The 18183-nt window shown below is 39.6% G+C and overlaps 1 protein-coding gene across 3 annotated transcripts in view; it reads left to right on the forward strand.

Annotated features, from left to right (window-relative positions):
- Positions 1-18183, forward strand: part of USP31 (ubiquitin specific peptidase 31) — a 73530-nt gene that overhangs the window by 20223 nt on the left and 35124 nt on the right. For all 3 annotated transcript variants that reach the window (XM_070568332.1, XM_070568333.1, XM_008536259.2), the window contains exons 2-5: positions 14167-14304; positions 15577-15665; positions 15756-15848; positions 16450-16585. In XM_070568332.1, coding sequence (XP_070424433.1) covers positions 14167-14304; positions 15577-15665; positions 15756-15848; positions 16450-16585 — 456 coding nt within the window. The remainder of the gene's footprint in view (positions 1-14166; positions 14305-15576; positions 15666-15755; positions 15849-16449; positions 16586-18183) is intronic.

Raw genomic sequence — 18183 nt, forward strand, 5'->3', positions numbered from 1 at the left:
AGCTTTTTATCTTATATGCAACAGGAGGAAGCGCTGGTTAGGTTGGAGGCCTGTTGGTCATTCCTCTTTGAGGCTCTGTTTTGATGTCAGGCAGCTGGTTAGACTGTTGTAACTGCCCCCTACCCACTTCCTAGGATTCTCTGTCAGGCTTCAGGCCTTCAGCCTCAGAGGCTCAGTGCTGGGAGGAGGGCCAGGGAGCTAGCTACAGCTCTCCTCCTTTCCTTTGGAAAGTCTGTGATCCCATGAAGTTTGAATTTAGTCAGAATCCTGGTGCAGCTGAGATCTTGGGCTGGGCACTGAATCTCACTTTCCTTATTTTCCTTTTCATTGCTGTACAATAATATCAACCACATGGACTGTGATGTTTAACAACCATGGGTTCCTTTACACCTGAGTGATGGGAACATTTTAGCAGGAAAACTCAGCCAGCCAGCCCACACAGCCACTCAGCCTGCAGGAGCAAGCCTGGGACATAGGAAAGGGACCTTGGTGGGAAGATGTGGAGGATCCTGCAAAAGGCACTGTAGTTAAGTGCTAAAGAGAAGTGTGTCCTGCCTCAGAATTTCTCTGGGTCTGGCCTTGCAGCTCTAATTGTTTGATAGCTCACCCTTGGTGCATGTGTCCTTTAAGTTTTGACCCCTTGAGTTGTAGACTGTTTTTTAGGAGTTGTCTTAAAATCTGCAGTGTTAGCAGTGCTAGATGACTGACTGAGGCATCTGTCCCCCAAGAGGGTACTTTTCAGTGTGATATGTTGTGTGTCATTGTGTTGGCATTGTATGAGCTTTTTGAGTCACACAATAACAACCCGTACATCTGGCCTTTTGGGGAATAAATCTTTTATGTAAATTACTTTCCAGATAATTATTTATTTGAACATTGGTCTTTAAAATTTTAACTTTCTTTTTATAGATGGCTTGATAGTGTATTCCACACGAGAATCTGGACTACTTGGCTCTGTCTGGTAATTTACAGTCTTCTTTGTGAGCATCATCCATTGCACTCTTTTTCTGTAAGATGAAGGTTTCTTGGGGCTACTGGGACTATGCAGGACTTAATGAATGGTCCTGGATTGCTCTATTGTTTGAGTTCTTATTTCTGCTGTTTGTGATACTCCCTCTCACTCCCCGCCGCCTCCTTCATGGGCCTTCCTTCGTTTTCTCTTGCTTTGTCCTGGGAGCCTCTGCCTCCTACTTCCTCATTCCTGTGTTTTGCAGTTTCTAATCTGCTTCTAGTTAAGTAACCAGATTAACTAGAGTCAGCTTTAAATAAGACTAAATAAACTGAGTTAGGGCCTGAGGGTCTGGCTAAGTTAAGAAACTTGAGTGTTTTCCTTTTTGTAGTCAACTGTTTTTTTTTTTTTTTAACTTTTTAGTGAAGTATGGCATACAAGCGGAAAAATGCATACATTATTAGTGCACACCGTGTTGAATCCTAAATCCTAAAGTGGTACTGTATCACCCAGACTGAGAAAGGGGATGTCCAGCACTCCAGAAGCTCCATCTTTTACCCCCTCCCAAACTCTACCTTCTCTCTCCTCCCTAAGGGTAACCGCTCTCCTGGCTTCCAACATCATTGATTAGTTTTGCCTTTTCTTGAATTTTATTAATGAAATGATAAAGTGTATAGTCTTTTTAAAAACAGCTTTATTGAGATATGATTTGCATACCATATAAAATAATTCACTCATTTAAGGTATACAGTTCACTGGTTTTTAGTATATTCACACAGTTGTGCAACCATCACCACAATCAGTTTTAGAACATGTTTATTATCCCCAAAAGAAACTTCATACCCATTAGCAATCACTCTTCATTGCACCCTGACCTCCCAGCGCTGGGTTTCCACTCACTTACTTTCTGTTACTACAGATTTTCCTATTCTGAACATTTCATATAAATCAGTCATGCAACATGTGGCTTTTTGCACTTAGCTTCTTTCTCTTAGCATGATGTTTTCAAGGTTCATCATGTTGTACTATGCATCATACTTCATTCTTTTTTATGGCTGAAAAATATTCCATTATATGAATATACCATGTTTTGTTCATCTCTTCGCCCGTTGATGGACATTTGGGCTGTTACCATTTTTTACCTATTATGAATAATGATGCTATGAATGTGTACAAATTTTTGTGTGGACATATGTTTTCATTTCTCTTGGGTATATACCTAGGAATGACATTGCTGAGTCATATGGTAATTCCATATTTACTATTTGAGCAACTGCCCAACTGTTTTCCACAGCAGCTGTACCATTTTACATTCCCACCAGCAGTGTGTGAGGGTTCCAATTTCTCTACATCCTTGTCAACCCTTGTTAATGTCTGACTTTTATTATAGCCATCCTAGTGGGTCTCTCATTGTAGTTTGATTTGCATTAAATATAGTATATTCTTTTGTGTCTGGTTTCTTTTGCTAAAATTCATTATGAGATAACATCTATTTTGATAAGAAGAATATCTGAATTATTGTGGAAAACTTGGAAAATACGTAAAAGTTGAAAAAGGAAAATCGAAGATGGATAGAAGTTATTTTGCATGTTACTTTCTTGTTTTTATTTTTCCTTTTGTGTGTGTGTGTTAACATAATTGGGATACAACTGTGTATATAGTTTTGCATTATGTGACTTTCATTTCATATTGTATTGTAAGTAATTTTTGTCACAAAAAGTCTGCAGATGGTTGTATGAAGGTACTTAACCTATTTTTGGATAGTTTCTGGTTTCAGTGAACATATTTTTTACATAAATCCTTCACTTTTTGATTATTTCTTTAGGATATATAGAAATGAAATTCCTGGGTCAGTGATTATCTATTATGAAGGTTCTTAAATCATATTGTTACTTTATTTTGCAGAAGGATTATGCCATTAGCAGTGTAAGAATGTCTGTCATACTGCACTGTTGCAAAAAAGAAATCTTCAAGTTGATAAATGGAAAAATAACCTTTTCTTGTTCTAATTTGCATTCGTCTCTTCTTTGAAGTGGGAGTGTACCTATGTGACAGTAACATTGTGATAATTTAGGGAATTACGCTATTTTGATTTCACAGACTTGTCTTTGTTTGTTATCTCTGAATTCACACTCTTCCATTTAGCCTTCATATTCCAAGGCAGTAACTAAGGCCTGTACCGACTAGAATTGGTCAGGGTTAGGGCAGGCCACACTAGGCTAGGAAAGTTCTAAATGGACTTTGCTAGGAAACCCTGGAGCCAGGATGAGCTGGAGGCTTGCCCCTGCGCTGGTTTTATGCGCTCTGAGTCTTGTGGTGAGGGTTGAAAGACCTGGCAGAGGCCAGGATTGATTTGGAGACTACACCTGTGTGTGGCTTAGACATCAGCCTGGCTTGACCGCAGTGTTGAGTGTGGTGAAGAGTGCTACAGCAGGCCCATGACTTGAAAGCATCTTTAGCCAGTTAAAATTTTATTGGGAGTACTCTAGGTTTATGGCAATATAAATACATAATTTATCGTGAAACTTGCTGCATCTCTATCTGCTTATGAATAATATCTCTTGGTTACTACTAATTGATGTTTCAGTTATGAAAATGCAGTAACAGAATATTGATTCAGAGCAAGATTATTTCCAGAATATTTTGAATCCCTTTATAAAATTGGCCATTTGGTCAAAAACATTTTAGATTTGTTTATCATCAAATACCAATATATTCAGATCAAGAGGATGTATACATTGCTTCTTTGTGTGTTTGTGTGTGAACACACACACAGTGACTATCGAAGAAATAGATGCATGTTTGGCCTTGGGGTAGTTCAAGGCCTGACCTCATGCCTTCCCCACTTCTTGTCTTTCCCACCCTTTCCCACCTCCAAGGATGTGTAGGTTACTTTACTTCCATCCCAAAGAGGAGTGCCACTTAGAACATTGATTGGCCCTGTGCTGGTGAGTAGAGCATGTGCTGAGTTCATAAGCCAAGCCCATGTTTCTCCTTTGTTTCCCTCCACTTGATCAGGAAGCTTATGCTGCTGTTCTGTTTTTCTCTTCCTAGGGCTAAGCTTTCACCTCCCACCTGGCAAGCCAGGGTGGCCTAAAAAGGCCCCAGTGGGTGGCTGTAGGCATGAACTCTCTTCTTCTCTCTCTCCCCCTCGTTTTTCTTTGATGCTACCTGCTGTCACTTTTTTCCCCTCAGTGGTAAGATGGAAAGATTGGTTTGGGCTTAGGTTTAATATTAATATAGGCAGAAAACTTTGGTTTAAGGCTCCCTAGATCTGTCCAGCAGAGAAAGAAAGAAATTCTCAGCATGGTGCAGCCTAACTCTTTGGGATTAGGGGCCAAAGCCTCAGCTAGAAATCAGGTGTCTTTTTTTGTTTTGCCAGCCCTGTGTTCTTTGCATAAGATTTGGGTTCCCTGGCCAAAATACCAGGGTGTGCTGTCATAAGATCACCCTGAAGTACTTGGTTATTGTTATCAACAAATTCATTTTAGAAAATGTGAAAAATACAGAAGTGTATTAACAAGAAAAAGAAAATTCACCTAAAACTTGCTATTCTAAGTTAACAACCGTTGATGTTTTGGTGTATATTGAGAAGAATAAAAGACAAAAAGGTAGGGCTGGCTCTGTGGCTGAGTGGTTAAGTTTTCGTGCTCTGCTTCCGCGGCCCTGGGTTTCATCAGTTTGGATCCTGGGCAGGACATGGCACCACCCGTCAAGCCATGCTGAGGTGGCATCCCACATAACACAACTAGAAGGACCTACAACTAGAATACTCAACTATGTACTGAGGGGCTTTGGGAGAAGAAGAAGAAGAAGAAGAAGAAAAAAAAAAGAAGATTGGTATCAGATGTTAGCTCAGGTGCCAGTCTTAAAAAAAAAAGACAGAAAGATCTTTAAAAATTTTTTTTAAAAAGTTTGAAATCATGTTCAAGTGTAGTTGTGTATCTTCTTTCCACTTAATTTTATTATGTATTCATTTCTTCATGTTTTCTAAAACTCTCAAACATTTGTAATATTCCATGGTAGGAATATGTAATAATTTCTTAGATATTTAGATGCTTTTCCAGTTTTTCTGTTTTGACTTTTAACTGTTGAAGATTATTACATTCCCAGTGTGATGACTTTTTAGTTACATCAGGACTGGGTATTTACTTTTTTGGTTGTAAGCCAAAATTTCCCCCACTTCCTCCTTAAAAAAAAAAGGCTTCATCTTACTATAGTTGGGAAGAATCTTAGATTGTGTTGGAAAATGACAGGGAGACCAAAAAGAAGACAGTCTTGAGTTACTTGATTGGATGCATAGACACATTTTGGTGACTCCAGCTGACTGTAAACTTGGAGCGACTGGGCTTGGCCATTTAGAGTGTGCTGGGAAGGGTGGATGGGATCAGAATTCGTCTCCACCAGCAGAGCGGCTCGGGCAGTATAAAGGGAAGAACACGCCCCTTTACATTAGCTGGTGAGAGAGACATGTATTTCTCCACAGCCAGACTGTCGTCTCTCTCTTGCTTGCTTTCTCTAGTGTCCTAGGACACTAAGGCAGGACATAGTTCTTTACATGCTGCAACTTGATCTTCTGGCATATTCTGAATTCCTCCCAACTAACCTCAAATAATAACATCTCAATTAGATAAACTGCATTTTTGTTTCTGGGCCATATTTCACTTGTAGGAAAAAATGCAAATTACACCAAAACAAATACTGATTAACAGGGATTTATTTAAAAGCAAACAAACTCCCTGAAGCCTCGGGCTTAGTGCAGCTGTACTTTAGTCTCCAGCACATGTTTTCTGTCTGCGCTGAGGATTGACCTTGAGAATGGGGAACCTCAGCCCTGTGTGATCCTGAGTCATGTAAGGGAACAACGTCATTTACTGAAGAACGTTTTAAGGCTGTTTCTTAACTTTGGACAAGTTACTTCACTTCTCTTGAGCCTGATTTTTTTCATCTGTAAATAATAATAATAATGATGATACTTATAGCATAGGGAATTTTCTAGGTATTAAATTTTTTAATTTTTTTATTCTATTGAGGTCATAGTTTATAACATTGTGAAATTTCAGTTGTATATTACTTTTTGTCAGTCACCATATATGTATGCTCCTTTACCCCTTATGCCCATCCCCCAACCCCCAACCCCCTTCTCCTCTGGTAACCACTAATCTGTTCTCTTTGTCCGTATATTTGTTTATCTTCCACATATGAGTGAAATCATACTGTGTTTGTCTTTCTCTGTCTTGCTTGTTTTGCTTAACATAATAGCCCTCAAGTTCCATCCATGTTGTTGTGAATAGGACAGTTTTGTCTTTTTTTAGGGCTGAGTAGTATTCCATTGTGTGTGTGTGTGTGTGTGTGTGTGTGTGTGTGTGTGTGTGTGTGTATGTATATACTACGTCTTCTTTATCCATTCATCAGTTGATAGGCATTTGGGTTGCTTCCGTGTCTTGGCTATTGTGAATAGTGCTGCAATGAACATAGGGGTGCATAAATCTCTTTGAATTGTTGATTTCAAGTTCTTTGGATAAATACCCAGTGGTGGAGTAGCTGGGTCGTATGGTATTTCTATTTTTAATTTTTTGAGAAACCTCCATACTGTTTTCCATAGTAGCTGCACGAGTTTGCACTCCCACCAGCAGTGTATGAGAGTTCCCTTTTCTCCGCATCCTCTCCAACATTTACTGTTTGTTGTCTTGGTTATTATAGTCATTCTGCCAGACGTTTAGTTTTGATTTGCGTTTCCCTGATGATTAGTGATGTTGAACATCTTCTCATGTGCCTGTTGGCCATCTGTATATCTTCTTTGGAAAAATGTCTGTTCATATCCTCTGCCCATTTTTTGATCAGTTTGTTTGTTTTTTTACTGTTGAGATGTATGAGTCTTTTATATATTTTGGAGATTAACCCCTTGTCTGATATATGATTTGGAAATATTTTCTCCCAGTTGGTGGGTTGTCTTTTTGTTTTGTTCCTGGTTTATTTTGCCTTGCAGGAACTCTTTAGTCTGATGAAGTCCCATTTGTTTATTTTTTCGTTCGTTTCCCTTGCCTGAGTAGACATGGTACTTGAAAAGATCCTTCTAAGACTGATATCAAAGAGTGTACTGCCTATATTTTCTTCTAGGAGTTTTATGATTTCATGTCTTACCTTCACGTCTTTTTTATCCATTTTGAATTGATTTTTGTGCACAGTGTAAGATATGGTCTACTTTCATTCTTTTGCATGTGGCTGTCTAGTTTTCCCAACACCATTTATTGAAGAGACTTTCCTTTCTCCATTGTATGTTCCCAGCTCCTTTGTTGACGATTAGCTGTCCATAGATGTGTGGTTTTATTTCTGGGCTTTCAGTTCTGTTCCATTGATCTGTGTGTCTGTTTTCGTACCAGTCCTATGCTGTTTTGATTACTATAGTTTTGTAGTACGTGTTGAAGTCAGGGATTGTGATGCCACCACCTTTGTTCTTTTTTCTCAGGATCGCTTTAGCTCTTCGGGGTCTTTTGTTGCCCCATATGAATTTTAGAATTCTTTGTTCTGTTTCCATGAAGAATGTCATTGGGATTCTGATTGGGATTGCATTGAATCTGTAGATTGCTTTAGGTAGTGTGGACATTTTAACTATGTTTCTTCTTCCAATCCACGTGCATGTAACATCTTTCTATTTCTTTATGTCATCATTGATTTCTTTCAGTAATGTCTTATAGTTTTCATTGTATAGGTCTTTCACCTCCTTGGATAAATTTATTCCTAGATATTTTATTCTTTTTGTTGCGATTGTAAATGTCTAAGGATTAATTTTATAGGAAATAACACCTATAAATAATTAGTGTAGTGCCTGATACATTACAAGCACTCAAATATTAACTGTTATTATTATTGTTACTCTTTGTGTCAAGTGTCATATTTGCTAGATACGGGGAAATAATATTGAGTAAGACATTCCTGATTACTGTCTGGTGTTGGAGACAGATATGAGATTTTATGTTCTGGTGATATGAATAAGATACAGTGTAATAAGTGATACAGTACAGTTGTGACAAGAGAGCCTCCCATAAGTTTTCATGCTTTTGGAATTGAAACTTCAGAGCTTTTCCAGTGTGGCCATATTCATTCTCAGTCTTGGCTTCACACTAGAAATAGAATCATAAAAAAAAAAAAATCACACTCGGAAAAAAGTTAGCAATGATTAGGCCCTACCAGAGACTAACCAAATCAGCATCTCTAGGCTCCTGCCACGATAGGGTTTTTACTTTTTAAAATTTCTGCAGGTGATTCTACTATGCAGCCAGCGTTGAGAGCCAGTGCTTTAGATATTGTCCCCTTTTCTTTCTCTTTGGCGTTTTCCAGGATTATATAATACTGTAGGGTAGTTCTTTTTCTTTTTTCCTTGACTTTTTAAACTTACATAGTAGCAGCTGTGTAGAGTTTTAGAGTTTATAAAATGTTTTTATGATCTCATTAAGGCCTTATAGTAATCCTTTTAAAAAAATATTGTCATCCCCCCTTTGTAGAAAAGATAGCCAAGGCTCAGAGAAGATACATGTTAAGTAAAAGGTGATGAAAAGAAGACTTGACCTCAAGTCTTTAGAATCTAGTCTTTCGGTTTCTATCGCATTTCTAACAAACTTCCAACCACCGTTCAAATACTTGGAGGTCTTCTCTTGCTGGCTATATTTTCTACCTGTACAGCTTTATGATCTGTTGGGAAATCTTTGCTCATTCTTCATCTGGCTGAACCACTCGTGGTATGTTCGTTTTTATATTTCTCCCTTTTGTCCTGGCCCTAATGCTCTTGACCATACTTCTATGCTTAGTTATAATTTCTTGAAGTATAGTAAGCATTTCTCAACTCTTTTATTATAGCTTTTTCTTTATATTATACACACACACACATATACATCCTTTCTTGATCTTTATTTCAGCAATGAGTCTTTGCGACCAAGTCTTTGTTTAATAATATCTAAAGCTAATCTTATAACTGTGCAAATATCCCTCGCTATCCAAATTAATTTAGTTCCTGAGTTTGGATCGTGTCTCTTGGATACAAGGCACATCTGTACTTGAGTTACCCTGTGTTAGGCCCTTCTGTCTGTAAGGATCAAGGAGCTCTGTACCAGAAATAACTCACTTTTCTGTGTGGCCGAACGTGAACACATGAACAGGCTGTTCATGGCATTCTCTGCTATTCTCATTGAGTTGTTTTTCCATCCTGGACGGAAGCTCCTTTCCCTTTGCCTCCTCCCTTTTCTGTCTCTCTCTTCTCCCACCACGGTCCCAGCTCCATCCTGCTGAGGAAGGAGAGTGAGGGGGTGCATTTAGGGCATGGGAGTGGAGGACGTTCCACTCATAGGGAAAGTGTGTGAGAAAGTCTGGAGGCCTTAGAGTCTCTTTCAAGGGCTGGTTGTTGCCACAGCTGGCTAATACTGAGGGCCTCTCAGCCTAATTTGTGCTGTTATGTGGGAAGACCTCTCCACCAGAGGTGAAGATGAGGAGGAAAGAATGGATGAAGGGCACAGAGAGCCCTGTTGGGGCATGCCTGCTTTCTGTACCCTGGTGTGAAATACTATGGTATGGACACTTTCTTTTTCACTGTGTTTCATGATCATATGTGTTTTTATAGTGTTCATCCATTTGTACCAATTTCATCCCCTGTGTTTTAGTTAACTATTCTTTTATCAGCTTAGTAGGTGTCCAGAAAGTCAGATTCAAAAGATGAAACTTTTCTCAAGGCAAGTGCTTATCATTCTCTTCTTTCCAGTGCTCCAGAAACCAGGTTTCACTTTTAGATACCATCTGTGAACCCTGCTGGTCACATTTCATCTTTCTCTTAAAATGCCACTGCTGTTGTCCTCCCAAGTTCTTCTGTTTCTTACCCAGAATCACTGGAAGTAAATTCTCCATTTCTTCTGGCGTAGAATCAAGGAGCGTGGGTGATGATTGGGTTTGATGAGTCTTGGCAAGTTACTTTTTCCCCAAAAGAGTAACCCAACTCTTGGTCAGTCATGTTAGACCCATATTGCCACGATCATTCCCCATGGGAGGAAGTCACCCACGGCCCTTGCTTTGTCTTCTTCCTGGGATCAGATAAAGGGTGGCTTGAACCAGGTGTACTGTCGTTTCCCTGGAGCCCAGGATTGTGCTGCTTCTTTACTAGGGCTCTGTGGAAAGAAAGACCCTTATGTCTAATTTCATAGCTCCAGGTGTATAGACTTCATTCTATTTTCTGGGCCATGTTTCCAACTCTTTTGGTTTTTTTTCCTGTAAGGGGATGAAAAGTCCTTTTTGGAGCTCTAGTCCTTAGGGTTTTATTTGAAGGGTAAAGAGAAATTTTATGAAATTTGAAAGCCCTACAAATACATATATATTTTTTAAGATTTTATTTTTCCTCTTTCTCCCCAAAGCCCCGCAGTACATAGTTGTATATTTTTAGTTGTGGATCCTTCTAGTTGTGGCATGTGGGATGCCGCCTCAGCATTGCCTGACAAGCGGTGCCATGTCCACACCCAGGACTCGAACCGGCAAAACGCTGGGCTGCCGAAGCAGAGCGCGGGGCTGGCCCCGTGCAAATATATTTTGACTTTTACTTTCTTGTTTAGTAACTGGATGTTAAAGATCATCGCAACTGAGGGGAAAATTGGAGTGATGGTCAAATTTATTTATAGTAGGATGTATAGGATTTAAGCCAATAGACTTAGTTTAATATTTTTCCAAACAAACATCATGCCCAAATTCTAAAATTCTATAAAATAGACACAAATATGAATATAAACTTTAAGAAGTTTATATTCTATTTTTCATAGAAGTGACAAATTTAAATAATTTCTCAGTTGTTAGTAATGCTTCTGTTTACAGCTGACATATTCCAGTGATATACAACTTTTTTTAAAACTGCAAAAATACAGAAGGATTAATTTTAGGACATCAAATAAACCAAGGTTTAATTATGAAAAAAATCATAAAGACAAATCATAGCAGTGCAGACGTGGGCCCCCCAAGAATCAGTTCACTTGCTGGACTCTAGGGGAAGAGCTTGGGTGAAGATTTGGGGTGCCAGGCAAAGTCTCATCGATGGCCCAGCTCCATTGTTCGTTCTGTAAACCTGGAATCACAGGTCCAGTGAGGCACCCGAGACAACCAGTGCTTGGGACAGAGCCAGGGCTCAAACCCAGGGTTCTCGACTCCCACTATTTTTCTTGCTTCCGTAACACATACTAAGTATGGTTATTAGATTTTTCCATGTTCTGTTTTGTCTGGGGAAGAAGTAAAATAAACAGTGCTTTGAGTTGCTGCAGTGAGAAGTCACCGTTGTGAAGGGAGAAAAAGAGGCAGAAAGAGGAGCCTTTGAGTACGTTCAGTGAGGTTTTCTGTAAGATTTCTTTTAGTTTGTGATTTAGAGTGGAGTTGACCCAGAGCAGCTTTTGCCCCAGTTCCAGAGGGTTGTGGAAGTCCTGTGGCCTGTTCGGTCATGCCCAACAAAAATCCTGTCAAGCAGCCCCAGCACGGAGCCTTGTGCATGCTGATTGGTGGACAAATGCTGGATGAGTTGAAGTGATAGAGGCAGGAAGCACAAACATTTATGATATGCAGTCCTGATAAAGAATTGAATATTGTGTCTTCCTTGAAATTTGACAGACAATGTGTATAAAATGTCTGCTTTGACACACAGTGAAGAGTTTGATTTCAGCTAATTTGTTTCTTAGGATGCATAAGCTGAGAACTTCTTTCTCCCGTCGGGTATGGGTGCTCTGATTTAACTTTCCAGCTCGGATCTCTCCTGAGCACCAGACTTAACCTCACTTGTCACCAGTTACCTGTTTCTCTTCCATCCTGAGTCAGCAACATGATCGGCAGTACTGCTAGAGCTAAGTTTTTTATTGATCCATTTTTCTTTACTAGGAAATCTCCTCTTTCTTCTCTAGCTCACATTCTTCCACTGTCCATACCAGTGGCTCTGGTTTCTATTCTCCTAATTGAGAACAGAAGCCCACAGGCCAAACCATTTCAAGATGGAGTAAGATGTCAAGTATATAAAAGGCTATAGGAAGATTGAGGAAGGTGAAAACAAAGAAAGAAATTGGATTTGGTGATTGAAGTGGCATCTGACTTGTGGGACAAGTTTTATAGTATAGTGAAGACTTTCCCCCACACCTTTCTTCCACTTGTGTACCTGTTTTGGAGATGGCATCCGAGTGGTATCCTTCCAGTCGCTTGAAACCTTGTTTGTTGTAAGGGCCCTGCTCTCTCTTGCTCACTTTATTCAGTTAGTAAGTTTTGCCAGTGACACCTCCATATTTTTTCTCGTTTGTGTCCCTTTGATTTTTCCTCCCTAAATTTGAATCTTTGTAAATCAGCTTTATGTTATCATTCACATCTAATTGACCATTGAGTTATGATGGTTCTTCTTCATAATTGAATTGCAAATCTGTCCCTTTTTTTCATCTCTGTTATCATTATCTGAATTGGAAAGTACAGTGGACAGTTTTTAGTTGTTTGGCCTACTTGATCATTTTTCAACTTTTGACACTATTGAGCTCTGTCTCTCATTTGTAACTCTCCTCTTGACTCTTGAGACTCTATTCTCCTGATTTCTTGCCACATCTTCGATGGCTTTTTCTTGGTCTCCTTTGAGGGCCCCCTAAATATAGGTGTCCTCTAGATTCTGTCCTCTGGCTTGATTTCTCCTGAATATGTCTGGGCAATCTCAGCCATACTCATGATTTCAACTACCACCATCTGCTGACTCCCAAACCTTTATCCTTAGCCAGACTGTTCCACTGAGTCCTAGATCTGTATTTTTCACTTGTTTATCAGATACTTCACTTGGAGGTTCCACATAACTTTAAATACAGTGGATTCAAACAGAAACTCATCATCCTCTTTTCCAGCCTTCTTCCTTTTTTGTTTTGCCTTGATGAAGGGTACCACCAGTTACCTGTCATCCAGATAAGACACCTGGGTGATGTTAATGCCTCCTTCTTCATTCTCCACTTTCATTAGGTCACAAATCCTATTGATTCTTCTGCCTCAATTCCTAAATCTCTGTCAAAGCTCTCTTCATATTGTGGTCATCACAGCCTTAGGTTAGACCCTCATTATTTCTTGCCTCATCATTTTATCTCCTAACTGCTCTCCCTTTGTGTAGTTGTCTCTCCTTTTTTCTCCCTACTTCCAAATTTAATACTCATAGCTAAAATTTGAGTGCTTATATCTCATCTACATGTGAAATGTTTTGCATGCATTCTCACTTAGCCATCACACTAAATCATTATTAGCCTTTTTACTTTGGAGGAGAGTAGGTCCAAGCCTCACAAATAGTAGGTGGTGGGACAGAGATTTGACCCCGGGCTGTATGCTCCTGAGCACAAGATCTTAACCAGTTCACTTTTAGCCTTTCACTGGCTGCCCCTCTTTCCATGCTGTGGTCTTTGCAAGCAAGTCACTATCACGGCCCACATGCAAGGTGGGGGTTAAGGTCCACCTCCTGGAAGGGGGATTATTGACATAAATTATTTGGAATTCTTCTCTAAGGAAGATTTGTCTCTTCTTCCCACTTGTTTATTCATTCAATCATTTATGTTTGTGTAGACTTGTTTATTTTATACTTTAGTTTATAATTCAAAATACTATGTTACTTGTTTAACCAATTCTCCTTTTTAAAATATTTCTTATTACGAAGTTTTTGCTATTATAAAGCCAGATGGGTGAATATCTTCTTAGAATTCTTGACATGCTGTTTTGATGGTTTTCTTTAGATATATTCCTAAAAGTAGAATTGTTGGGTAGGTACATTTAAAAGTTTTTGGGGTCCAGTCCAGTGGCGCAGCAGTTAAGTTCGCATGTTCTGCTTCGGCAGCCTGGGGTTCGCCCGTTTGGATCCTGGGTGCGGACCTATGCACTGCTGGCAAGCCATGCTGTGGGAGGCGTCCCACATATGAAGTAGAGGAAGATGGGCACAAATGTTAGCTCAGGGCCAGTCTTCCTCAGCAAAAAGAAGCGTATTGGCAGCAGATGTTAGCTCAGGGCTAATCTTCCTCAAAAAAAGTAAAAAAAAAAAAAAGGGTTTTGGTACATGTTTCTGGGGGTGGGGTTTTTACATTGTTTTCTTTCTGGGAAGTACTCTCTAACACCCTTGAGATCTTACATCCCTCTTTTGCCGTTATGAATAGTTTATCTTTAAAGCTGGGAATTCACAACTGTTCATGCTGATTTATTTGCCTGTATAGAGTATTGTGTCAAAGAATGCATTGCAATATCGGGGAAATTCCCAGCATGACGCCCAGGAGTTTCTGCTGTGGCTTTTGGACCGAGTTCACGAAGACCTCAATCATGCTGTGAAGCAGAGTGGCCAGCCTCCTTTGAAGGTGAGGATGTGCATCCCGCTGGGGCAGTCAGGGAGTGGCTGTTTGGTGAATGGAATAAGGAGAGTGTACATTCTTCTCCCAGGGCTCCACTGAGGAGTTGTTGCAGTTCGCATTAGTTAATATAGTGAAATTGACTAAACTCTGGGTGAGTATAAAATTCGTGGATACTTAGAGGATTTTCCCATGTTTACTACTATTGGCAGTGTGAGCTACAAGAGACACTGTCTCCAGGGAGCTTCCAATCTAGTGAGAGTGGATACGTTTGCCTATATGACTAGCTTTAGATAAATTTAAGTAATTCCATTTCACTAAACTGTCTTTAAAACACAAATTTGCTTTCTAAGTCCAATGAGACATGTAGCCTAGAGATCACTGGAATGAATACACGATCAAAAAGGAAACACATAGATAACTCTGCTGTTATGATTGTATTTGAGTGTAGGAAACGATCCCTTGAAAATCCTTACTGAGAAACAGTGATTCATTCTCAGTTTTTATGCCTGTAGCCTTAATATGGGTAAAATGATTTATGTTATGGAAATAATTAAAGAGTTGCCTTCTTCTTGCAACTTTTAAAGTTTTTGATAATTCTGCTCTGTACCTCAAATTTTAAATTTCTAGTTTTGGTAAGTTGTTAAATTATTCTGATTCAAGGTCCTTTTGTGCCTGAACATTCTGTCCTATCATATGACTATATGCTTGTTGCTGACCCTCCCACTAGCTTGAGATGTTCTCAGGGTCAGGCACTGTGTCTTATTTATCTTTGTATCCTAATGCCCTTTACAGCGCTGCTGCACATGGTGGCAGATGCTCAGTAACTCATTGTTAGGTGGAGGGATATGGGAAAGTTAAGTAAAATATGAAGTAGACATTAGACACCAAAATAAGCAGCTAATAGGTGCTGGAGAATTTAGACATGGGGGGAATTGGTCCTTTCGAAGTGGTTGGGATTATTTCCTGGGAGAGGTTGGAGGGGGACTTTGAGAGTTGGAGGGAGATTGGAGCATCCTTGGGAAGGAGAAGTGTATGACTGCCTGGATGGGGTGGAGAGGCAGGGGTAAGCATGGGCTATGGGAGTGCCTGTGAGGAGATGAGTCCATGGGACCCACATCCTGGCAGCTGGGTTCTGGTTCCTTTAAGCCTTTCACTGACACATCTGGACCTGACACATAGCTTATAAAGGAAGTCAACGACATTTGTGACTTTTTCAGGTTCATCTTCAGTGACTAATTGGTACTTCTAGTCTGTGAAATTATACTTTTTTTCTTTAAGCCACCATCAGAGACTGATATGATGCCTGAGGGACCATCCTTTCCTGTCTGTAGCACTTTTGTACAGGAACTTTTTCAAGCCCAGTACAGGTATGAGCAAATTAAATTTTCCCTTATGTTGTGTCCTTACATAGTTCTAGGTGATCTTACTGTGAGTGTGTTACATTTTTGTTTTTGAAGATCTTCTTTGACATGTCCTCATTGTCAGAAGCAGAGCAACACTTTTGACCCTTTCCTCTGCATTTCTTTGCCAATTCCTCTACCCCACACAAGGTAAGAACAGATTTAATAAAATTAAGACTGTATATTCCTATGTGTTCATTTTCCTCTGTAGGCTCCTCTTAGATCTTCTTACTTATTTAGACAAGTAGTGGGATTAGTGATAAATTGAATACAGGCATTTTTAAAACCTTACAGAAATTTATGAATACCTGTCTGAGTTTGCAGGGTGACCAGGTTCATGGGGCAAGCAAGTCTGTTCAGGTGGTTGTCCATCAACAGTGTGGGGGACAAGGGGAAAGGTTGTCAAGTGCCTTCTGGATTCTCTAGAGACCTTACATTGCACTTCTAATTAATTGCTTTATTTGAACTGTTTCTCACAATTTCTAGGAGTTATGCTGTTTTAAAGAAAATATAAAGCACAGAACCAAGTATTATGTTATATTTTTGTTTTATGAAAATTGCCTTTTCTGAAGATCTCTCGATTATTGTTTGATACTTCTACTTCAGGCCAACTGAAGTTTTTCCATTTGGCTTCCAAATAAAAGATGTGGGTTAGCTTCAGTTTTGTGTTATTTCAGATCAGGTTTCTTTTGCTTCTATATTTTGGTTGAAGTAAGCGACTAATGAGAAGATCTGACTTTGATCTGTACAGGCCTCTCTATGTCACCGTAGTGTACCAAGGGAAGTGTTCTCACTGCATGAGGATTGGTGTGGCCGTGCCTCTGTCTGGGACTGTCGCTAGACTTCGGGAAGCAGTGTCCGTGGAAACAAAGATCCCCACTGATCAGGTAAGAAGCCTGCTAAAATGAAGTATGCATCAGCCGCAAAAGTGTCACTTTCTGTTCTCCTAGGATTTTTTAACACTTTTCTGCCAAATATGGTTAGATATAAATGTAAAACCAATTGTTTTTGTGTTGAGGGAAAAAAAAATCAAGACCCAAAGGAGAAAAATGTACACAACTTTTCATGCTTTGTTTAATTGTTTATATATTTTTAAAGGGAAAAGCTGTGAGTTTACAGCAAGACTTTCGTTTAGCTTTTTAGTAAAGTATAATTACTTAACCTTTTTAAAATCATTTTTATGGATGCTTATCGCTGGGATAGAGGGAGGAGCATCCTTGTGGTATTTGAGGGTCAGAGAGGCTTAGAAAACTCGGCTGGTGGCTCTTGAAAAGCCCTTCCCATTATGGTGATCAGAGTGGGCCTCCTCTTGCTAGTACAGTGCGTAATAGATGCTCACTTCAGTTTGTTTTCTGATTAAAGCTGCCTCAGTCTCTTATCTGGTTTAGATAAGAGAAAGGAAAGTTGTGTGCTACCCCTGCTTTGTGGGTAAACTTTTGATAAGTAATTATGTTTAAATTGACCCAAAATTCTTTGGCCTATTTGTGACTTGACATATTTTTACATACATTTTTTTATTCAATTCACTATTATGATTTTATTTGGAAAAACATTCCTATTTAGGATTTACTAAAGAAAGATGATTCAGTGGCTGAATAGCTTTTCCCCAGATAGCTTCTGGATGCCTCTCTGTAATCACTTGGATAATAAAGGTGTTTTGTACTTTGGCCTCATGCGACCTCATCTGGGAGGTTACCACAGTAAAACAAATACAGCCAGCACTGTTGCCCTGATGTGTAGCAAGTATCTCATATTTTCATAGGCTAAGTACTGGCACATTGATAAAATGTTCATATTCTTCCTGACTCTGAAGAGCTCGCTGATGCTTATTCTTTCCTTCAGGATGAGGAGAACAAGAAAGAGAGAGGGAGAGAGGTGTGTGTCTAAGGCAAATCTGGTGGTATCTTTAAAGCTCCCAGGGTTGTCTGGCTCTTTTTGCATGTGGTTTAATTCAGTGATATAAGTACAAGTTTGTTTCTGTTTTTGACCTCAACTTGCTGGGGAAAGTGAGTTACACGTGATGTTCACCTGCAGAAAAACAACGTGGTCATTAAAATCATTGACGGAAAATGTTCCAGGAATATTTATCTTGGACTATTTGTGGACTATGCCCCCAGCTCCTTTCACCTCATAGACTCGTAGTGTGTTTGTGTTAGTAGAGGGGACCTCAGGGGTCCAGTCCAACCCTCTCATTTGAAAGGGGTCCAGAGAAACCATGTGACTTACTCTAGGTCACAGGGCTGGTTGGTGGCAGGCCGGGACTGGAACCTCCTCGTGCCCAGTCCAGTGCTTTTTCACTAACAATGCTGCTGAGCACGCAGTGAAGGGTCTAAATATCTCCATTGTTTTTTCCCCATCTTTTGTTTTTCTGTTTCATTGTAAAATACTCAACCGTTTCAGAAACGTAACTTAGAAAGTGAAAGTATCTCGTACTAAGTATCTTAGAACTAGGGGTTACTAACTTTAATACTATGTGGTATATTCA

The sequence above is a fragment of the Equus przewalskii genome, chromosome 12, assembly GCF_037783145.1.
Source record: "Equus przewalskii isolate Varuska chromosome 12, EquPr2, whole genome shotgun sequence".
Classification (NCBI taxonomy): domain Eukaryota; kingdom Metazoa; phylum Chordata; class Mammalia; order Perissodactyla; family Equidae; genus Equus; species Equus przewalskii.